The 24,359-nt window shown below is 43.9% G+C and overlaps 1 protein-coding gene across 8 annotated transcripts in view; it reads right to left on the bottom strand.

Annotated features, from left to right (window-relative positions):
- Positions 1-24,359, bottom strand: part of EVL (Enah/Vasp-like) — a 528,612-nt gene that overhangs the window by 439,546 nt on the left and 64,707 nt on the right. For 3 of the 8 annotated variants that reach the window (XM_078660164.1, XM_078660167.1, XM_078660170.1), the window contains exon 1: positions 388-538. The exons of 4 other annotated variants lie outside the window; for them this stretch is intronic. In XM_078660164.1, coding sequence (XP_078516290.1) covers positions 388-410 — 23 coding nt within the window. In that variant the 5' untranslated portion in view covers positions 411-538. Of the gene's footprint in view, positions 1-387; positions 547-24,359 lie in introns of those variants that run through there. One more of the 8 variants, XM_078660173.1, reaches the window with a different exon arrangement.

The raw sequence follows: 24,359 nt of genomic DNA, 5'->3' as shown, positions 1-24,359 counted from the left end.
TGTCTGCCTGAGAAGCAGCCTTTGTTCTAAACATTTTAATGCAGCGTTTTGTGTGTTTAGCGGGCTGTCTGTCCCTTCGTTTCCAAAACTAACCAAAAATGAACATTAAGCAGGAATAAATAGTAATTTTCCATCTTCGCGTGTGCCAGGCATCTTTGGCATGTAGGTAGCACAAAACAACGACCCAGCTAAGCTTGCAAATTAAAAAAATTAATCAATGAGATTGAATGTATATGCTATTTTACCAGTCTCTTCCCTTCCAGATGTGTAGCCAGAAACATTATTGCACTAAAACCGGATTCTTTTGCTTTACGATATAAAGAGAAGATTAACCCGAAAAAACATACAACAAAAAACCAAACGTACACAGCCGACATAGAGTCCTACCTGAAATCCTCAAATGCATACATGGCTAGGGGTAAGGCAGTTCGGTGAGATGGAGCAAAAAAGAAAATGCTTGAAGGGGAGATGGGCAAAGCATTCCATCAATCGGTGGAGAAAGGCATGTTGGAGATGCTGCTCGCTCGGAGAATCCAGACGAGAGGGGGTCTGCAGAGGCTGAGCTCTGCCAGCTGCTGGAAGCAGCCACTAGCGGGGGGAGCATGTGATCGCTCCAGCAAGATGCAGTAAACCTCGCCTGCACACAGGGAAGGCAGCTTGATGTCTATATTAGTCAAGCTGAGTGTGAGAGGCACAGAAAGCCAGGATGCCAGTGGAACAGCCAGTGTGTCACGGGCACTAGTGCAAGGAAGGATATGACCCCCTGGCTGCTGTTTGAACAGTGACCCATAGATCTCTGTGCCCCGGAGCCACTGCACCTGCTGCACCAGCGGAAGCTCCGCCCCTGGCTTCAGTTAGGCCTTTTCTCAGAGGTGAGGAGGCACTTAATTCCACAAACTTTTGCCACTTCTTCTGTTCCAATGTGCCAGATTGGTAATATTTACAGTCAAAACACACAATAGGCTTATGTGCATAATAGAAACATAACAGTAACTCAGCAAAAAGGACAGACTGTCCGGACTCTTTTACGTTGCAACCCAGGAATGCAATTGCTGGCTTTGCCTGAGCGACCCTATAGGATTCTTCCTTAGTCACAGGATCCTTACAGTTCTCTGGTTGTTGGGGCTTTACAAGAGGGCACTAGCTTGGTTCATATTAGGAGCAGAAGGAAGAGATGCCTTTGTAATCACGGTGCATGGTGACTGGACGTGGAGTTATGAATAGTGAGTATACATTCACCCTGACCGCGGTCTGGTAGGCAATGTAATGCATGTAATATTTTTATAGGACAATAGTTTGATCACCATATAGAGACATACAACCCATGCAATAAATTGTCTCAGTTGAAAAACTGTTGAAAAATTGAAAAAATACCTAGGATGTCACAGCCCTGAGGAAATGTGTCTTACATTAATGCAAAGAAAACGCAATAATTGCTCAAGATAAAATAAATGTCATGACATTAAGTAGCATCAACCTCTTCTACCCGGAAATCAAAAAAAAAACCAGAAAAAAATACAAACAAAACTCAATTGAAAACCACCTTTTCCTCTCCAGGAATTGAGTTGCTCTTATGGTGCACTAGCAGAAACAGGACTGAACTACACAATTTACAGCTTGTTGCCATCTCCCACCACCAAAAATTCGCACTCATGACTTGGGATGTACATGCCAAAACATCCCCAAACTCATATTAAACAAAATGGTTTAAGCTCCTACCGTACTTTGAGTTGGATCCTAGTACAACCCAAATCAAGCACGTTTAAGAAATCTGGTGGGGGGTGGATGGGGGCAGAACAAGATCTGGTTATCAGTGGTCGCATGGATTCATAAATCAAATAAGGGCAGGATAGTACAGCTGACTACATGATGTAGGGACCTTCATCCTAATAACAAGACAGGCTAAAGGCTAAAAAATAAAAAATAAAAAAAAAGAGTTTGTTATAGATATTATAGTCTCTGATGGCCAGCCAAAGGAGGGACTGGGAAATGTGCCATGAGGTGGGAGAAGGCATGTATGTATGTATGTATTTTAGCTTGTAATGCGCACTGCTACCCTTCCGTAGGTTTCCTGGCGCTGTATAACTCTGGGGAACCATTCCTGGCTTTCCCTGTGGGATGGTCCCTGCTGGGAGTCCCCAAGGTGGAGCCAGGCATCCCCGGAATTGATGGGGCCGTTGTGGAGATTAGGCAAGCTAATGCCCAGAGTTGCCGAGTGGAACCCCTGATTAGAGTAAGCACCGAAGCGTGAATTGTCGAGTCCGCTGACCCAAGTCCACAACCCTGCCGCGTCGGGAATTGAACCCTGGTCCCGGGCCGACTTCTGCTACCGGGTCTGCCGCCTCTAACCAGTGAGCCACACTACTCCACATGAATATCCAGGCATGAATATGCAGCAGTCGAGCTACCAACCTCATCACTGCAAAGCTGTCCCCTAATAAAAATATCTGGAGAACTGCCTGCCAGGCATGCAAAGAAGACCACGATTAAGCAATTTTTTAAATGAATTTTCATAAATTGCACATACACTCTAATAAGTCTCTTGTCGCTGACCAGTTGTAGCCCAAAAAGTTGTTATAGTTGGGCTGATTAGGTGCAAAGCCAAGTTGTTATGCTTTATTACAAGAGAAGAGAGTAGTATGAGCTCTGATTTCAGGTGTTATTTAGGTCGTCTATTTGTTCCCCTAGTGTCTAATGTGCCTGTGTCCCAATTTCAGATAATTAAAATGGGTTATTTCAAAGATGTGCATGGAAGATGAGAGTAAGATACTCATGGGGTATATTTCTGAATTTCCTGATTAAAATGGGAGGACAGTGCCATGAAAACTTTGAAACATGATGCATGTAGCTTTGAGTTTAATCAGTTTTGCGTTGAAGTTGAAGTTGAAGTTGGGGGAATTTATAGAGCGCTCGTTCACCAAAAAGGTTTCATGGCGCTAATCCGACCGGTAGCAGACCAGGACAATAATTTAGACCTCAAAAGCCTTAGTAAAAAGCCAGGTCTTCAGATTTTTACGAAACTCCAAATAAGATTGAGAAAACCGGAGATGGTCAGGGAGAGAATTCCAAAATCGGGGGGCCTGGAAAGAAAAGCTCAGCCCCCCATGTTTCTTCCTGACAAACCGTGGGACAGCCAAAAGGTTCTTGGAGGAGGAGCATAAGTTTCTGGAGGGAGTGTAGGTTCTAAGCCTGGAAGCTACATAGGAAGGAGCTAAACCCACTAATGATTTAAAGATAAGACAACCCAGTTTAAATAAGCATCGATGAGAGACCTGTAACCAGTGCAGTTGCCTCAAAAGTGGTAGAGCGTGGTGGTATCTAGACCGACTAAAAATTAGTCTAGCTGCCTGATTCTGAATAAGCTGTAATCGGCGTAGTTCATAGGCAGGGATTCCGATATAAAGGGAATTAGCATAATCCAACCTAGAGATGACAAGAGCAAGGAGGATGAATTTAAGGGCCTCAATGTTAAAGAACCGGGCAACCTTTCGAATAGTTTGAAGGCACAGAAAACAAGATGAGACAACCATGCTAATTTGAGTGTGCATAGAAAGGTCGTCACTGATTTTTATGCCCAGACTCTTCACAGATTTTACAGGGGAGGGAGCACAGCCAAGAGAAGGGGGCCAAAAATTAGAGGACCATGGATTGGATGAGCCTCCGAATAGGACTAATTCCGTCTTATCGGGATTTAATTTAAGATGGTTTAAGCTCATCCAGTCCTGAATGAAAATCATAGTGTTCTGAAAGCAAGAAACAGAGTCAGGAGAAGCAGAGAACGTAAAAATAAGTTGAAGGTCATCAGCGTAATTAAACACTGTGACCTTCCATTGACGTAGAGCAAAAATAAGAGGAAAAATATAAAGGTTAAAAAGAAGAGGGGAAAGGGCAGAACCTTGAGGAACACCACAGGTTACCGCCCGAGGGGTAGAAGAAAAAGAAGAAAGTTGAACTGCCTGATGGCGGTTCTCCAAAAAGGAGGAGATCCAACATAAGGCCACCTCTGAAATGCCAGCAAGCCGGACACGGTCGACCAAAAGAAGATGGTCGACCGTGTCAAAGGCAGCCGATAAATCAAGAAGTACAAGGGCCTGGGTAGATCCATGATCGGCACCAACTCTGAGCTCATCCAAAACAGAAAGAATAACTGATTCCGTTGAGTGAGAAGGACGGAAGCCAGCTTGATAGGAATCAAAGTAGTCAGAGGCCTCAATAAAAGAACTGAGGCAGTGAGTGACAGGTCTCTCTAAAACTTTGCCTAAAAAGGGGAGCAGAGAGATAGGTCGAAAATTAGATGGAATAGTCGGATCCGCACCTACCTTTTTCAAAACAGGAACAATCTTTGCTGATTTAAAAAGATTAGGGACAATCCCCATAGCCAAAGATTTATTAAGGAGGGCAAGAGGAGGGTCGGGACAGATCGGAAAAATCTCACGAATAATGTGAGAAGGGCAGCTATCGGTGGGGGAGCCAGATTTCGTAGACCCCACCAAACTGAGGAAGTTTTCGGTCAAAATGGGTGGAATTCATTGGGAGCCAGTGAATACGTTTCAACTGGTCACAGATGGCCACAAATTGAGATAGCCCAAGACTTTGTCATTTTTAAAACGGTGCTCCTCTTGTGACATGCTTCCTATGTTTACAAGGATCTTTAGATAGGTCATCACAAATATTCTTATTTTTTATTTTTGAACGTATTGTTCTTATGCACTCAGTACTATGTGTCATACCAGATGAGTCTTTCCTACTTTTGGTGACTCGTGCTCCAAGCTATATGCCATTTTATTTGAGACCTATCTGCCAGATTGGTCACGGTAACTGCCGAGGACATCTGGGCAATGGATCCCTTAATATCAGCCAGTTTTTCATGAGCATCACGAGTGCCATCTCTGGTATAACCAGGGCTGGAGGCACTTCAGAGGTTACCGCCTTTGACAGAACATTGTTCATCACAGCTTCCAACAATGTGAGTTGGCAAACACTCTTGGATTTCAGCATAGAATGGCGTAGATAGTTTGGAGTTTGGTGGAAAATAGTGCGGCAAATCAGTGAGAACTAAGGCTACAGGCTTTGTAGTATGTTGTAAGGAAGGAGCGACCAGAACAGTCCATGGCCCACAATAGTAAGGAGATATTGGTGGCACAAGGCTTCAGCCCCACCAGGAGGCCTGACTTGTTTAGAAAATGTCCCCACTGTGGCCAATCCCTTTGTAGGGTGTTCAGGGAGGCACAGAGGGCAGGTCAATACGAGAGTGTTAAGTCGTAGGCCAGGTGTCGCAGAGCAACGGAGGACGGGGGTCAGGGCCCCAGAGGAGAAATGAGTGCAGGGCAGTCGGACTGATGGCGTCTTCTCTTATAACTGGCGCAGCACCCAGCATTTTGTCAAGAAAGATATTTAGCTCTCCCTGTTTAGGTGAGACCAGGCCACATGGGAAACACTCACTTGTTTCTGAGGGCAAGGGGATTCCTCGTGCAGGTAGGTCATAGGCCCCACTGGAGACAGGGACGGAAGCCTGCGATAGAGGGATAGGCCCCGCCCATCAATCCCTGTGTCTCTGACCTGCCCGGTGGGGAGGTCCAGTACTTACCACTGTTGTCCCTCTGTTTTCAGAGGTTGCCGAGGCCTCGGAGGAAGTGAGCCTCATCAAAATGGCTGCTGAAGGGTGAGGTAGACGGCTCTCCGGTGCCAGGCGTGGGCCCCACATGAGGAGTGGCTCAGCATGGAGGCAGCGATATGACTGTTCTTCAGGCCAGCAGAGGGGCCAAAGAGGCACTCTCTATGCCACGCAGCGTTTGCTGCAAAGCTACAGCATCACTGTGCGATGGGCGTGGCCCCGTTTCCTCGCTGGAAGGAGGAGGTTGACTGCTCCCGCAGCCGGAAAACTCTGGCTTGGGTCACGCCAGCGAATTCCTGGGGGTCCAGAGTAATAGTCTCTCTATTTTGGCTTGTTGCAGGGTTGGTTTGTGATGTGATAAGCCACCACTCTCATCTACACCCATCTCCTCCACCGGGAGGAGTTTCTCAATGGAAAACATGCTCTCCTCCCTGTAGGAAAATGGACGATTATCCAGTGAGAGTGGTTAGGCTACGTAATACTCTCACAATACCCCAAAATAGGTCCTTTGGATTCACACTAATAAATCCCTACCTCAGTCCTGGTAGAGTGGCACAGAGCAGTCAGGCTTTACTAGAGGAACATATGTTAAACATTTCAGAGTACCATAATGGACGATAAGCAATTGACACGACTCAAAAGAAAGCCAACATCAATTTATAAAAATAGAGACGATTTTATATAAATTAAGACACCAAAATGAACACAATCGTATGAATATAACAGAAGTTATTGATTTTAGGAGGAAAAATCAATTTATGCAATTCACTATAAAAAAACGTAAAAATTGCGGTAAATGGAGAAAAGCACTAGTGACCATCATCACTTGCAGGTCAAGTCCAGTAGAATTCACTGAGGGGTAAGCCGATGCAGGTCCCAGGACCAGGCGATGACAATCAGTTGAATTGTACTTGTCTCGTAGGGCCCGGGTGCTGGCTGTCCCTAGTGTTGAAGCGGGAGCCGCAGGGGAGCTGGTTTTACCGCTCAAACAGTACTAGTGAGGAAACTGATGCAAAAACTCAACAACTGGGCCACTGAGGCAGCGGGATGAAGATGCTGTGGATTTTACTCAAGGCACAGCGTCAAACATGGTAGTGGTGGCTGGACTGGCCACCAGCAAGCTATGGCAGCAGCAAGCTGAGCTTGAAGTTACTTCAATATCCTGGAGTCTGGGGGAAAATGGTAGCCGCCTGAAATTAGCTGGAGGTCAGGGATACCTTTCCCACAATGGGCTAGACCATCTACTTTAGGATGATCACTTGCCGGACCCGATGGCCAGTCATTCTTTGGTTCTTGGGGCATGCGGTGCCCGTGGACTGCAGGGTACTAGTACCTGTAGTCCAAGGATGGTCTGGAGTTGCCTTTGACTCTCAGAGAAGTTCCTCTTGCCTGGGGAACTGGTCTCTGCTTTGGGACGAGTAGCAGTCGTGCAATTTCTGGGTGGTTGCCACAAGTGCACGCATTGCGCCTTTGCCTTGTACAGGTCCTGAAGTTGCAGACTCGGGTCTCTTCTTTGTCCTTGGCAGCAAGTCGAATCAGACCTAAGGTTCTGGTTCGAGGGGAGCCCCGTAAATCCTAGATTTAGGGGCATTTAGAGATGTGAGAGTTTGTACCGAATGGGCTACTAGCCTCAAGGGCTAATCCGCCCCTGATGTGACCACTTCCTGTGGAGGGTGGCATCTTTTCTACCCAGAAGCCTTTATCCTGCTACTTTTATAAATGGCAGAATCCTTCTTTGGCTGTACAGACCAGGTAACCCATCTTAGGGATGTGGCTAGCCTTCTAGGGGTGTACACATCCGGACTACCTAATTTGTCTGCCTGCCCAGTGCAAATGTGCCTGGGGTCAGGGTGCTGGTTGCTTCCTCTTTTGGGAGGCAGCTTGGCTGCATATCAGAGGTGGCTGTAGTTTGAAGCTCACCACCTTGATGAGCCTCTTAACTAGCCACCCTGTTAGGGAGGAAGGTAACACCTCCTTCCTGGGCATTCTACTGTTATTCTTGGAAGTGTTCACACCTCTTTACAGGGGGTCAGATTTCTGTCTTGGCAGCATCAGCTACAGGCTGTCAGTCAGGGCACAGGAAAGGCTGGGGAAACCAGTCGGCAATCTCTAGGGCATTTACCTGGGTGCAAGTCACATTAAATCTGACTTAAAATAAAAGGTTGGGTTTGATGAGACAAGTTGTTTGATACTAAACATGACACTTTTCAATGGAACCATAATGGAGCTGGCAACCGAGGGGTGACAGGGTGCTAACCCATTTTATGCCAAGGCCTCCTGAACACTTATAGTAGCCCCTAATGGAAGGAGGGTACTATAGGTACATATATGCTTGCACTTAGATGTCCATACCTTTAGTATAATGCACCCTGCTTCCTGGGCTCATGAAGCCTACCTTAGGGGAGACTGACATGCATTAAAATAGTGCTGTTACCTTGCCACTCATGGTAAGAGCAAAGTTGTGTTTTTGGTCAGTTTGCACTGTTCCTGTAGTCTGAAATGGCAGGCCTGCTGTCTCTGGTTATGTGGGTCACCCAGGGTAACGCAATCAGTGCGGCAAACCCTGGTGGTCCCTTTAACTCCCATGCCCTGGGTACCACTGGTACCACTTACCATGGACTTACGAGGGAGTTAAAGTCTTTGCCACTTGGGGTTGCCAATTCACATACATCATATTTAGGAAGAGAACACTGGCACAGGGGCATGATCAGCAGGCTCCTGTGCCCTTTCAGAGTTGAAAACCAGCAGCTAGAAGTCCAAATAGGGGCAACAACTGTAGGAAACTGCAAAAAGCATGTTTTCCTACACTCGTTGAGAAAAGAAGTTAGAAAAATGTGCTTTCAAATGTTGCAATACATGCTTCAGTGGATCGTTCACTGTGGGCAGTTCAATAGAGTACAGATTGTGGCCACATCAATAATTTAAGAATCTACACCTTGCATAGATTTCTGAGGCGCACTCATTTAGAGTCTGTGAATCCTTGAGAATGCACAAATGTTAGCAAATCATAGGAGTTAATTCCACAGCACTGTGAAGCAATTTGAATATAGGAATATAGGAAAAATGATCCCATATCGTGAAGTACTGGATACAGAAATAACCCAGCATTCCTTATTTATAGGGGTCACGATCTATCCCCGTTACTCAGAAGAAAAAAAACAAGGGACAGAACAACATTCGAGGCGCCCTGGGCAGCATTCTAAAAATACTTTATGGAGGAGAAAAGTATGCAGTACTAGGCCATCAAGATGCAGAAGAAAAGTTACAAAGCCAAAAATTCATTTGGGAATTTCCTAATGTAGAAGAGATTCATGTTTAAAAAAAAGCAGAGAAGTACTTTTGCCCTTAAACGAACAAGATAGAGGTATAATTCATGTGTTTGTGCGGATTCCGGTGTTGTTTATCATCAAGTAAAAGGTCAAGGTCCCTCACACTGCATGTCTTTTTCAAGCTCACACTCAGCGCTTCATTAGTGCATGTTGTTTTTACAAGTATGCACATTCAGTGAGCTGGCAAAACTCCAGGGAAAATGTGGACAGACAGTCTACAATAAAGTAAGCTGGGCTGATGCGAGTGCGAGGGGTGGTGGCGACTTTCGAAGTCAAAGGCAGTGGTTTTCAGAATGCCCTCTAAAGGCAGAAAATGCACATAACTTATAATAAAAGGTTGATTTTCCTGCCATTCGCCTGCCTCCACCTCGCCTGAATGTGTGGATGAGGCACACAGAAAGGACACCCACCGTGAGTCCCAGGAAGGAATGGCGCCAGTCTGCTGCCCGAAAACTGATAGCTCTGACAAGAACCGAAGATGGGCTAAAGATGAGCTGTGGGGAGTCACGAGGAAGGGTCATGCATGCAGGTTCAATGACAAAGATTCCCAAATGGTTGCAGCTCCAGATGGAGTCTACGACAGATGTACGCATGTGGAATCACAGGTTACAGACCTCTACAGGCACAAACACCAAGCTATTGAAGTTACCAGAAACTAAGAGGGTGCTTAGTTTTTTGAATATCTGTAGTTATATTGGTTAATTCCCAAGGGTTAAATGATACCTCAAGGGGGTTACAAGCAACAGGGCAGCACTAGCTACACCTTCTGGGCTAGAGGTAAACATGTTTTCCCCCTTTTACCGCCCTAGGTGGCTGCCTAGTCTTGCCTAATTGTAGAAACAGCCTAGGAAAAGGTCTCCGCCTATGGTGCACACAGTTTTGCATTTGCCTTGAAAAAATATCTAGACACCAGCATGTGAACTAAATTTAAAACTCCACCCCTAAAGAAAGTTCACTACAAGGAAAACCACAAAGCACTATCCCCAACAACCAGCCAAAAAGTGATATAGGGTCCAGGTCTCCCTAAATGTACCGGTTTATTTTGTTAATTTAAATTCTCAGTTTAAAATCTAGTGAATCTGGAATGACTCCAATAAAGCAGAAACCAGCAACTGCGGAATAGCTGTGAACCTTGCTATGCATTTACAACACACCGCTGGAAGCGAGAAGCGCTCATTTAGTCAAAACATGATAGACCTTAATTTGCTTTGTAAAGGATATTGCAAACAAGGACAGACAAAAGTAACCGTGTTCAGTGTGCTGATGGCTCTACTTCATTAGCAGTTGTGCTGTTTTTCCTTTCATGCAGGAAGCCACACCGTAGATTATCACAAGGCTCCCAGCGACACCAACACCCAGAAATACCACCAAATCACTCAGCAAATATATTAGGTAGATCCTACACATGCGTCCAAGACTCCCCTGATGTGCTGAACCTCAACAGCATCTAATATTCAACAATGCGACCATCATAAGCACAGCACAGGTGTACCACGCTGTTGGTTATCACCAAATACCAACAACACCTTCTGCCCAACAAAGCATATTATGCAATCCCATCTAAATATATTAATACTCCAATCTACCACAAAAAACAGAACATATTAATCAGATCTCCTTTACATGCACAGTAAAGCATCATAGCCATGGCTGGCAAAGCGTTGCCACTTCAATGGCGTCAATGACCCACACCACCACTTACCACTGCTGCATAAAAATAGACATCAATCACTTCACAACACACTTTTACACAATTACAGACAAGTACAACCAACGTTAACGAAGACATAATCCCCAAAGCTAGAAAGTGAATTTAGAGTCAGTGTTTTCTTGCGGATATCTCTCCTTGCTCTCCCCGGTACTCTCACTTCTTCCCCCTTTCCTGCTCTCTCCTCTTATTCCACTTTCCCACGTCTACCACTCCCTTGACCTGTCCATGATCTCTCCTCTGTGACATTTTATGCAATGGGTTGGCAGCCCATGACCTCTGTAGGGTCACTTTCAGCAGGGGCGGCCACTTCGCAATGGCAGAGGAGCATCGCCACACTGGCTCGGAGCCGGCAGCAAAAAAATAAAACGATATTTCAATATTTTATTTTTAAGCTGCTGGCTCTGCCAGCGTGAGCAGGGAGGGGCGTGGCTGAGGCATGGGATGGGGAGGAGGAGAGCTAGGTGCACTCCCAAAGTGCTCATGCGTGTTTGGCCGGCCATATCGGGCCGGACAAAACTCACTTGCGCACTTAGGTTTCTCCAGCTCAGCTCAATTGAGCAGCCGGGCTGTAGAACCCCCCCAGCAGGGCCTCTTTCTAGCTTGCTCAGGCCAGAACAGTGCAGGGATTGGACAGTGACATAGTTACAGTGTGGCTGCTGGGACAAGGAAGTCCCAGCACTAAGGCGCAAGTGGGAGGTGGCCGGCAGCAGGTAAGAGTAACTTTTTATTTTTTTAATATTATTTTAAACACTCCCCCTGGCGCCCCCTCCAGCAGCCCTGCGCTACCTCTCCCCCGCACACCCTCCCCTCCTTTTTTTGTATATGGCGGCTGCCACTGACTTTCAGTGATGTGCACATCATCCAGCTCCAAAGTTATTTTTACTGTCTAAAGATGGCCACCACCCAGAGTCGATTCATAATAAAGTGTAACAAAAAATTAATTGCGACATGCTCACCTGTGCATGTGCATGTCTGTGAAAGCACAGATTACCACCTTAGAATGATTGGTGAATATAAGGGACAAATCAATTAAGGTGGGGTAACGCACGACTAAATAGTGGAACGAGGTGGGAGCAGAGAGTCAATATGACTAAAATTGTGGACAATAGTCATCCATGAATTCTTTCCTGGACTCTACTCAATAGAGTGTATCCCTTGTTTTGAAGGTACTTTGTATTATTCCAACTAGGTACTGTTTGTTAATACTTTGACATTACAAGATTATTGTGCTACCTTTCTTTACTTTTTCTATACAATACCCTGTGTTGGACTGTTGGCATTGGTTTGGTATTATTGACTGCTGGCTAAGGGGTGGGATAAGGGGAATAAGGGAGGGTGGTGTTCAAGTTGTAAACCAGTGCTTAAAGCTCTAATTGTTTATGGTACAAGGGTGATTCTCTATACTTGATGTACAAACTGTCACATAATCTCGAGCTCTCACACTATATGCAATCTACATAGTAATACCTATACAAAATATATGTTAAAACATAATTATGTATGCATGTGATATATTAATGTTGTTAACTTAGCCAAAAGTAAGCAGAGTGCTTGCACGAGGTCAAAGATAAGAATCAAATCAACGAGCTATTGGAGAGTTGGCTAGTTTGTGTTCGGTTAATGCATTTTGATGTAGCATTCTTTAAAAAGGTACATATTCAACTTTTTCCTAAGTGGAGTAGCACTGGGTGAGGTGGGGTTCCTGATGAATATGGGGTGCTGTTCCAGATCCTTGGGGCAAAGATGCAAAAGTCCTGCGGCTTTTTATTTAATTTTTTTACACCTCTTAGTCTACAGTGTGATGAATTGTAGAAGCGAGTGGACTAGATAAGTGGAAGTGATGGTTTTGTAAATTATGCAGCTGGTTCTGAAGAGGGTGTGGGCCGGCAGAGGGAGCTAAAGGAGTTCCATCACAATGGGGGTGATCTCATTTCTTCATGCTCTGGATGAGACATGCTATGGCATTTAAGATGCCCTGAACGGGTGCCAATGTGGAGTCGGGAGGGCAGGGAACAGGGTGTTACCACAATCCAGATGCAAGATCACAAGCGCTTGAACAGCAGTTCTAAAGTCAATGGTTTCCCTTTCTTTAGAAGAGAGAGCTCGTACCAGGTCATCTTTGATTTTTTGTTTAGAGTGAAAGTATTCTTTGAGGGTGAGGTTGGTGTCCAGGGTGAATCCAAGTGACTTAGCATTTCAGCGAAAGTTCAGGTTCGCACCCATCAAGGTTCATGTCATTGAGCCTGGTTTACACGGTTTCTTATTTGTTGTTCTTCATAAATAACAGGAATTCTGTCTTGGTTGAACTGGCTCCGGATATCCAAGTTTGGATGTTGTGCACACAGTGACTGAGTCATTGGATATTGGAAGCAGTGGGGTAGAGTTGTCTATCATTGGAATATTGATAAATCTTCACACAGTTATTTGTGAGCAGCTCCATGTAGAGTATGTAGATGACGGGAACAGTACGTAACCATGGGGGTTATGCCATTCGGTTCCATATAGCAAAGTTCCTGCCCTATCTTGGCTCTGAAAGTAAAGCTTTCCATCTCCATTGACTTTGTTTCACTACAGATCAAAGTTGTTAGTGCTAGGTTTATTGTATAAATATAGAAATAGTACAGAAGCAACCTCACATTGTGAATACCAACTGTGTATCCATGAAAACATATGTAACTATCAAGTCCCAAGTTCAGCACCTAAATTTATAATTACGTTACTATAGACCTCTGAGCATTTAATCGCATATCTCCGTATTGCCTGTGACTATTCCAGACTGAAGAAGACTAGCATCTTATTTAGTTCATTAGTAACCTCTCTTATCCAGGTTGTAAAGTCAATGAAATATTGCGACAGAGGAAAGACGTTGCCATGACATGTCCCGGTTTGTGGGTGGATAAAAGTAATCATGAGTGTGCATCAGTCACAACAATAGACTCTTTTGATTTGGTTTGAAGAGCATGTTACACTGATGGAACAACTGCTGTTTTGCCAATTAGTTTGAAAGTTGATATACCCGTCACTTTGAAGCACCTGTTTGGCTGTATGATGCAATACTGCCCAAACAGGAAAAACCAGAACTTCAGAGACTCAGGCAAAAACACTTGTTTTGAAAATACAGACACATGCAAAATCTCTGATCAGTGTCTGCGCACTACTTTTTAAAACTCAGGGTCCTGACTGCAAAGTTGATTTACAGTTCTTCCATGGGCAGTAACTGGAAAGTCTTATCCATCCTGAGCACCAAGTATGTATTCTTAGCCCATGACTTTAGACATGTTTACAGTGTTGCCAGTGCTAGACAGTAAGGGGATAGCGTCGGATCCAAGTATTTGCAGTTATTTCTGGTGTGGAACTGGGATCCGGCTGCCCTAGTAAAATATACTGAATTTGTTGTGTTGTTAATTTCCCACACCAGCCCACAATTCAGCCGAACCTGCATGTTGTCTACATTCCATTCAATGCAGCAACCTGCAGGCAGCAGGGGGCTTTCTAATTTTCACTTCCATCCGGGCACAAAGTCGGTTTAATGGGCCATCAGCCCATCTTTTGTTCAAGCATCACCTTGGCTGGCAGCGATCTCCAGCCCAACACCTAGATGCCAATGCAATGAAAGTAAACAAAGGCACACAGCTCATCACTCCACAAGTACTTTAAAGAAACTTTTACTTGGAGGCATCGTTATTACTTTGTTCAACCCCCGCCACCGCCACCCCCATCCCCCTCCACTGAAGCCCAACTCCTGCACCCCCTGGTATTAGCTGTACCTGCACTTTCAGAATGCAAAATATATCTGTGGATATAATTAATAAAAAAAATAATGATTTATAAAGGCGCCTACCAATTTATCCTTTTTTTAAAAATAATTCTTATAAAGTGCAACTCATCTCAGAGTAGTAGGGTGTCAGAGCACTTTACATCATACACACAGACACAATAAATCATGCAAGTGTGTAAATCAATAAACAGGAAATGTCATGATAATGAGAGATGTAAGGTGTAGGAATCACATATTGTCAATACTTGTAGAAGAAGAAATACAAGATCAAGACATAAAACCTAACACAGGGATTGGGGTTGTCAGTACTAAGAAGGCTGTATAAATTCCCTAAATAACCCTTCTTCACAGCCTTAGAATAACAACAATAAGGATCTAAACTGATGGTTTACAGTTTGCAGGCAGCTCCTAGATGCAGGCATACACCACTGTGCTATATTAGAACGACTGCAACTTCTGAACTGGAAGTAACACAATGATCTCAGAGCCATAACATTAGTCCACTTATCTTTCTTTATAAATAAATAAAAATATGTGATCTGCATCTCAAACAATGTGCTGTGTCGCAGGCACATTAACCCTCTCTCCTACATTATCAATCAATTAAGGATGTTATAAAGTGTGGCAAATCAACCATGAGGGTCCCCTTGGCCCTGGGGTTGCTAGCTGCTTCGTGGTGACCTGTTCATTCGTACAGCCAGGTCTTGAGTCCTTTCCTGAATTGCTGGAGAGATGGGGCAATCCTGAGGTACAGGGAAAGGTTGCTGACAGCTTTACCAGCCAGGTGTGAGAAGGAGCACCCTCTGCTGTTGCCTCAGTGGATTATGGCAGGGTCTGCAAGGAAGAGGGTGGCAGATCATAGGTTTCTGGTCTTGGTGGAAGGTCATGCGTTTATTGATTTACGCTGGTCCCTCGTTGTGCAGGGCTTTGTATGCATGGGTCAACATCTTGAACTGGCATCTCTTCTGAATCGGGAGCCAGTGTAGCTTCTTGAGGTGAGGGGTGATGTTGGTTCATTTGAGGATGTCGAGGAGGAGTCTTGCTGCGTAGTTTTGTATAGTCTGTAGTCTCTTAAGGAGGAGGGCGATAAATCCTATGTAGAAAGTGTTCCCATAGTCAAGCCTGCTGGTTCTGATGAGGGCCTGCATGATGGTCCTTCAGGTGTTGACTTGGAGCCACCTGAAGATCTTGCAGAGCATGTACAGGGTGTGGAAGTAGGGGAATGAGACTGCGTTTACCTGTTTCCCCATGGATAGCTTGCTGTTCAAGATGTTGAGGCGTGGTCTGTTGGGGCATGGGGGATGGACCGAGTTCAGGAGGCCACCATGCGTCGTTCCATGGCGAGGTGTTGTTCCCAAAGATAAGTACCTCCATCTTGTTCATGTTGAGTTTGAGACAGTTGTTCATCATCCAATCGGCGATGTTCATTATGCATTTGTGGAAGTTGGTTGTGTTAGCAGAGAGATCTTCTGACAGCGAGAGGATGAGCTGGGTGTTATTAGCATAGGAGATTACTTTATTTGTCAATACTGTGAGTGGACAAAAGACAGAGCTCTCTTAGAACTGCATTAACCACCAGAGTTATCATACTCTATTATCATCCCCTCAAGATTGCTGGGTACACAAAGATTGCTGCAGCGGGTGTTTTTACTCTGTAAGTTATTTTAAAATACAGCCTCTGTGACTAGTTAAAAAAGGTAAAACAGATTTACGGTCACATTTATCCTGGTTGGCATTTTCTTTCAAGATTTTTTTTTTAAATGAATCTATAAGTTGACTGTCAGACTCTGCTTTTCAAACTCCGACCCTCGTGACACCTTCCATTTTCCTCTGCCACACCTTGACTCCCAATTATGGGTTCCCAGAGTAAACGGTTTTCAATTCCAGCACTGAGTGTTGCTGCTTGACTGTCTTAGGTGGAGATATTTTTTAATGCTACACGTTAAGATACTTTGGTAAATTAAAAATGATGAACTGAGGTGCCTGGTAGCCACAACAAACCAACTGTGACCAGAGGTAAGTAAAGAATGTAAGTGCACTTGAAGTACATACTAATATAGAATTATAACCTTGTTGCAATGGAATGAAAAGTAGATTTATACAGTGAGACCAAATACCCGAGGGTGTCTAGGCGCTACCTCGCAGAACATTTAAATAATGAAACCTGACCTACGGGATCAGAGATTAAAAAGCCAGGTTTTTAGAGCTTTCCTGCAGGCCAACTGCGAAGTTTCTCTTTTTAAATCTAGGGGAAGAGAATTCTAAAGTCTGGTGGTACCGATCAGAAAGCTTCTGCCGCCCCAAGCTGTTTTTCTAAATCTAGGAATCACCAGATTATGGGCAAGAGAAGATCGAATCGACCGAGTAGGAATGTACCATTAGAGATTTTGTTTGAAAAAACGTGGTCCTGCACCATGCACGGCTTCGAAAGTGATGCAAAGAGCCTTAAACTCAAAGGGTATCTTTACTGGAAGCCAGTGTAGATGTCTGAGTGCAGCAGCAGTGGATTTATATTTGGGAATATCCAGTAGTATGCGAGCTGCGGCGTTTTGCATGATCTGAACTTTTGTGAGCCATTTTTTTCTCAGATTGACAAAAAGACCATTATAGTAATCAGCTCTGGACAAAATCAGAGCTTAAATGACAAGTTTGTGCAGATTAGGGGGACTAAACTGAAATACTTTTCTGAGACGCTTTGGTGTGTAGAAGGATGCAAAGGTAACGTTTTTCACATGCCCTTCGAACGTAAGCTTGGAGTTGAAAGTGACTCCCAAGTTTTTTGCTTTGTTTGTTAGGACAGGAAGCTAACCTAGTTGCTGAGGCCAGAAAGAGGGAGACCAAAAGGATGTGTTGCCGCAGACTAGAAGGACCTCGGTTTTATTGGAGTTAAGTTTCAAACAGTTTGCGGCCATCCACTGTCCAACATGAAGAAGTCAGTCATGAAACTGTGAAGCTGTATCAGAGGGGTTACGTGTCACCCCCTCTGATACAGATTCACAGGTTCACGACTGTCTTCTTCACGTTGGACAGTGGATGGCCGCGAACCGTCTAAAACTTAACTCCAATAAAACCGAGGTCCTTCTCTTCGGCTGCAACACATCTTTTTTGGTTGCAGAGTGCTATACTCTTTGTTAAAGGCCCTGAACCCGAATTATATGCCTGAGCTGCAGGCAAAAGCAGGAGCCAATGAAAGATGTAGGGCAATTCTTTTGCAACCCCTGCTATTGTCCGTGTCTGGTTGTTCCTGCACTTTAACTGGACAGATGAAGATACATGTGCTGGGAGGCTTGCAACGCTCTCCTTAAGTAACTCCCTATATTAATCCATAGCAAGAGGAGACAGGAGTGGGAAGGGAAACCTCCTTTTTCTTCCCAAAATTCATAGCCTGTGTCCCTCTCACACCCCTGATAAGGAAAGACAGAGGCGCTCTACGAAGGTATTGGATTATTGAGGAGGATACAAATGCATTGCTTCAGAGGAGCCATCAATATTCCAGTATTCGAATTCACATTGGCAACAAGTTATTTGGATTTTCTAACAACCTATAAAAAGGTCATCAGATGAAAATAAGAAATCCTTTTCAATTCATGCAACTCTGCATTAACAAAGATCTCTAACAATCTTGTACCACGCCCAAGTGTTTTATAGAGTCTAGTTGGATTTTGAGATGCGTCCCTTAAAAGAAGGTGACATCCAGTCCAGACAGCTTTTCTCAACTGAACAGCGATAAGCACCCAAAGGCCACTCAGCAAGTGAGCCAGCCTACGGATCATTGATTCCTTTAGGACCTCTCAGAAATGACAAGATTTCAAGGTCTGTTCCGAGTTTTGAGTGGGTGATCTTAGTTGTACTTGTTTACTCACTCGCAGCCTCTCCTGACTGGGAATGCCAATGCAGAGGCCTCCCTACTGGAGCTATTACTGGCACTGGAGACACGATCACCGAAAATAAAGTGTCCTCTTTGCGGCTTGCGCTCTCGACAGTCTAGCAGACTGCTCCCACAATGTATATGTCCCAGCGTATCCTGTTACAAAGATTTTCGTAATGACATGTTAGTGTGTTTGCAGTCAAATGTGGCATTATCCCTCCACCACAGCCTGACAAGCACCACCACACGCATGGGCACTATTACTGTTTAAGATGTTAGTCCTGAACAACTTTGTGCTGTAAGGCTGCGTATTACTCCCAGTATGTTTATTGCGAGGAAGAGGGTTTCTGACAAAACAACATAGAATAGCTCAACCATGGTGGCTCAATATATGGGGAATGTATCCCTTGCCGCTAGAAAGCAAACATTAAGGGGGGCCAGCGGTATCACAAGAACCAAGCACAGAAGAGGAGGACTCCAGGCACTGGTAGCAAGCCAGGATTCGTCAATCATTAAAACAAACTGATTTGGGGGGACGGGGTTGGCATTCATACTCGATGAGTTTTAACATGAAGCTGGAAATCTCAGGGGAACTCGCAATATATTTTGCTTAGAGGCCCCAAAATTGTGCAATAAACACCAATACGGCTGCAAAAAACTGTCCTCTGTGAACATATTTACAACCACACATCAGTTCACACTGGTGTGGTGCAGAAGACAAATGCATGCCATTGTTTAACCTGACCCTGGTTTCAACCAGTAACTTCTGGCTTAATGACTAGTTTTGCTAATGCTGAATATTTTATTCAGCCATTTATAGACATCATCAATTCAACTAAAAGAAGATTAAATAGTTAACCGCTTTGTTTAAGAAAAACACTCCCAGGATGACTGAGCATTTAACAGCCACAGAGGGAACAGTACTGTATGTCGGAAAACCTGAGAAATCTTCAGAAAACTACTGCACTCAACAACCAACTTCAAACTGAAGACTTGAGGACCTAGTCACAAAAGCCATTTATGGGTACACTAGCTTACCCGTCGCGAATTGCTGCGATCTCCGAAGAAAGGAAATTCAAGGAAACTCGTTATGATAACATTCAATTTACATTGTGTAATTTTTATTGAAACTTATTCATTTTAATATGGAAAATATTTCAAAGTGTCGTTTTAATTCTATTTATTTATTCAAGTGCTTGTGGATACACGATTTTTTGTTTTTCCATCTGGTGCGTACATCAGTATTCGAAAGATTATGAGGTCCCTGGGGGGGGGGCGATATTTAAAAAAAATTTATGCCAGAAACCGTCGCGGGAGTGTACTCAACAACTTCCCAAAATTTCATGGCGATCGGATGAATGGTGTTTTAATTCTATTTATTTATTCGAGTGCTTGTGGATACACAATTCTTTTTTTTTCCGTCTGGTGGGTACATCAGTATTCGAAAGATTATGAGGGCCCTGGTTGGCCAATATTTAAAAAACATTTATGCCAGAAACCTTCGCGGGAGTGTACTCAGCAACTTCCCAACGTTTCATGGCGATCGGATGAATGGTGTAGTAATGCATAAAGGACAAACAGACAGACAAACAGAAAGACAGACAGACAGACAGACATTCGTTTTGTATATATATATATATATAGATAAAGTAGTAAACACCAGTAGTTCTTCTTGATTTGTAGTAAAAGCTGGTCACAAACCCCCAACCGAAGGTCTGTGCCTCACCTCTCCCTAATGGCTTCTGCTCGGTGAGCTCCACCATGCGTTTGGAGACCTTTGCACATGGAAGTCTCATTTTTAATAAGTAAATGTGAGAGAGACAAAGGGGAGTTGCTGCACAATGGAGAATAATTGCTATAAAAATGGGGAGGTGTGGGGGATTAGGGAAATGTAAGGAGAGGTTTAGGGAAGGAGATGCAAATACAACCATAAGCCCACAAAAGAGTAAAAACCATTCAATTCACAAAAGTACCACCAGCGTCTTCCACAATGCTAACAAGGTTGTATGGAGGCAGACTATGTAGTCCCTTGCACTGGTCGAAAATAAAGTTAATACCAATGTCTGTCTCCATTTGAGTTTGGTTTCTCTTAAGTGGAGTAGGATAGATTCTAGAGCTGGGGTGTTGTGCCCTGGTGGTGAAGTAGTGTCTAGGGAACAGGATTACAGAAGGGTGTTAGCTTTAATTTTTCTATTTTTTATTCATGGTTAGTGTGTGCGAGTGTGAGCTTGGGTCACGTGTTTAGTGTTTCCGTATTTTCTTCAAAGCCGAGTTCTCCGCCGATGGATGGAGATCTCCACCTCAAGAGCATTGAAATCTCCAAACTGGGGTAAAGATATCTGTAGTAACTTTACGGTTGTAAATTAAGTTGTAGGATGCTCCCCCCACTCATTGAAGAGGGTAGAGACTTGTAACTCTAACTTGGCTATCTACACAGAATTAAGTGAATACCATCTGTAAGATGATCTCTGCCTGGACATTAGTGGAAATCTCTGTGTGGCGAGTTCTCTCCATGGAAAATTCCATTTGTGAATAGGGCCTCGGATCTCAGAGTTAAATAGGCAATTGTCACAAGTATGCAACCCTGATTTTTTTTTAAAGTTAAACTCAACTCCATCTATGGCAGTTGTTGAAACATTTCCTCAGGGCACAGTTGTACAAAATGTAAAATTCCTCATTGGCATAGTACGAGCCCTAGGAACATGTCACCTAATTATCCCAGTAATTTGCATGAAAACATGTGCATAGCACAACTTTCCAGATACACTATCTGAATGTTCGTGAATTCCCAGAAGTAGTAAGTTTGCACCCGTTTGGACAATCAAGCTTTATAAGGTTAATGACCATAAGGTTTGGCACTTCTGAAAGTTAATAGGATTTACTGCTAGCAGAATTCCAGATGCATTTTTCTGCCAATTGGTTGTCATTCCTTAGAATGTGGTTTTCTCCACCAGAAAAGAAGGATTGTGTTCACATGAATGTTTTTCCAAAGCAATGAACAAAAGTAGTGAAGAAAATGGAGACAGCTGCTGTAGTGGGCACATGCTCCTGTTCCTTCTGTGTTAGCATTACTGTTCTTGGCAAAACACTAATCTCAGCAGTCACAGTCCTAAAGAAACAAAACACTACACGCAGAACTAACTGGGGCACACAACATAATTTGCACCATAAACACAGGGCTAGACTGGGTCATCTTGTCAACCTGTGTTACTTTTGTTATGACACAGATAAACATAGTAAATGTATATCATCTTCAGATTCAAAGGGCGGTGTGACTGATAACGGAGTACTTTAGGTATTCGAGTACAAACACGTGCAAATGGTAGAGGTGTGCGCAACATCTGCCACAACATATATAGCACCATTTATTGTGTATTGTAACACTGACTTCACTTGCATTGGCAAATTTACATTGCTCTATGAGAGAGCAGAAGGTTAATCTTCCACTCTGTCCTGGTGTTCTGGTGGTTGTCTCAATTTAAAGCCATAATGAGATTGAGATGTGGTCCTCGGCGAGGGCCCCCAGTTCCCCCCTATAGTCCAAATGTTTGAGTTTGTGCGTTTGTTTACAAACAAACTATCATTTGAGTTGATGAGGACTCTCCACTTGGGAACAAAAAGAGCTCTAAGGCAGTCTTCGACCAGGGCCATTAGAATTATAGGATTCTGCAGCTGTGGTTTGTTTTGCATAGTTACAGATTTTCCACATTTGCTACATAATCCACAAAGTGCTGCATAGTTTACAGATTTTAGCACAAAAATTGTTTCTAGTTCGAACGGATCAAAAGTTACTGAAAATGCAGCATAGCGTTTTGCAGTGCAGTGAAAGGCACTTCCCAAAGTTTGCCTGGTCACTTTAGTTGCTCATTGCTGTATTTGGCCATTACACTGGCATTAATTAGTGAGGTGAAACCGTAGCCCAGACATTTGTAAAAATGTCGAAATGATGTTATACTACCACAAAACGTGCCACAGTATGCTGCTTAATTGGCATTTATCTCCACATAATTTAATCGACCCTTCTTCATAATTTGGTCCTCTCATGCCACATAGTACCAGTGACCCTGTCCTTGACTCCCTCCATACCTCCTCCCATAGACTCCACCCCAGGGATTTACTCAATGTCTGACCCTGGTGTTTGATTCTGTGCATGCTTTTGAGCACGTGAGCACATTTCTTTTATCTTTGCAGTTTTACATAGTGCAAACTTGGCCCAAGGACATCAGAGCACTTTACACGAGAACCAGATATGTTTACATGAGAGCCAGACGTTAGACTGTTTTTTTTTGGCACAGGACATTATTTGCCCAGAGTCACAAGATGTTGAGCCGACGCTGGGAATTGAACCTGGCTCCTCAGATCCAAAGTCAACAGGCCAGCAGTTAGGCCACACCTCCTCCTCCTATATGCATACCATATTAACTCATTTGCTTGTGACACACTCCTACCCAAATCAGGAAAATGTCCTCTTTGAGGCACGCCGCAAGAGTAGTTACACAAGTAGGTCCCTTGTAGTGCTTTCTGGAACACAAAACCATACCCCTTCAGGGTACAGGGGGAGGATCTCACTTTAGAGAGTGAACACAGCTCGCATAATTAAAGTTTCCCATTAATCAAATATCATTTTTCATTCAATCAATCAAAACTTCTCAATTCGGCACAAAAAGATGGCCATAAAAGACCCAAAGATAAAAACATACACATAATACATTCACTTAAAATAATTTATAATAACAAACCAGCATTTAAAAATAGCAATAAAAACCCATTGATTGCACTATGCGGGTTACATCTCCTACCACAGCCCCCTCCCCCCCACGAGTAAAAAAGGTCCATCTCTAAAGCACCTCCTACAATCAGTGTTATTAAAAGAAGAAAGATTTTTGTTGCACCTCGACATCCATTGATTTTCCGTAACTCACTGCTGCTTTAAGAAAAGCGCAAACACTGAAACAGACATCATAACCATTTAAAAGTTGGAGAAACAGAACATCTCTGTACTTACATAACCGTAGGGATTTTAAAATTGGCTTAATAAAATACGCTAAAATACTTTTTTTTAAATTAGCAAAAAAACAAAGTGCATTAAGGTCTGCTGAGGTAATCCATCACAGGGGCAAACCGGTACCCACGACCCCACGGAGCCGCAAGTGCCTGGAAAGTTCAAAAGCTGCTCCACCGTAAAGGCCCTAAAGCGAAACAATAAGGATCTTTTCCATCTAGAGTGCGGGATTACAATGTAATATGCTGGCTCCTCAGGTGCAAAGAAGGGGAGCTACTCCCTGACAGTACTTTTGGTTGACTCAACATGTACCCCCTGGCAGTGACAGAACTCTAAAAAGCGGTGCTTTACCATCAAAATATCACCTTTTTTTAAAGTGAGGGATGCATCAAAAAAACCTTGTAGGTTTAGTGCTTTCAAGTTTTTTTGTACATAAACCAACCAGGAGACTGAAAGCCCCTTGACCAGTTTGAGGCAGTCTGTAATGATGTCTCTGTTCAGACTAACCTCAGCATTGGCCCACACACTGACCAAAAAGGGGTGCAAACTCAACTTGATCAGTGATTTACAGGAGATTAAGCCTGGAGTGCATAATTGATTGCAAGCTCTTGGGGGCAGACACAAGAGCTGCCTACCGATGCGGTTTTCCTCCATCTGCAAGGTGGTAACATCCTGATATCCCCATATCCCAGCCCCATATAGTGCCACATATGCACCCTTGAGTTATAAGTACTACAAAAGGGGGAACCTGTTCTCCCTACCTGTTGACTGTGGTAGATTAAATAATGCACCCGCCACCCTGCTGACGGTTAATGGTTAATCTGCGGTTGCCAGGAACCAGAACGACAAAAAACGACACCCAGAGAGTTGAAATCATTCACAAAATCCTATGATTGTCCCTTCACCCTTAAAGTGAATATGTTTTTCTTCCCTGGTCCCAATGCCATTATGTGCGATTTCCCATAGTTTGTGGCCAGGTCTAAGTCACTCATAAAAGATATAAAAGATTCCGCCAACAGACAAAGAGCCCCTGGTGTTCGTGCCATAAGTACCATGG

This window comes from Lissotriton helveticus, chromosome 9 (genome assembly GCF_964261635.1).
Source record: "Lissotriton helveticus chromosome 9, aLisHel1.1, whole genome shotgun sequence".
In the NCBI taxonomy this organism is placed as follows: Eukaryota; Metazoa; Chordata; class Amphibia; order Caudata; family Salamandridae; genus Lissotriton; species Lissotriton helveticus.
The sequence above is the reverse complement of the archived record's forward strand: the minus strand, read 5'-3'. Positions and strand labels throughout refer to the sequence as shown.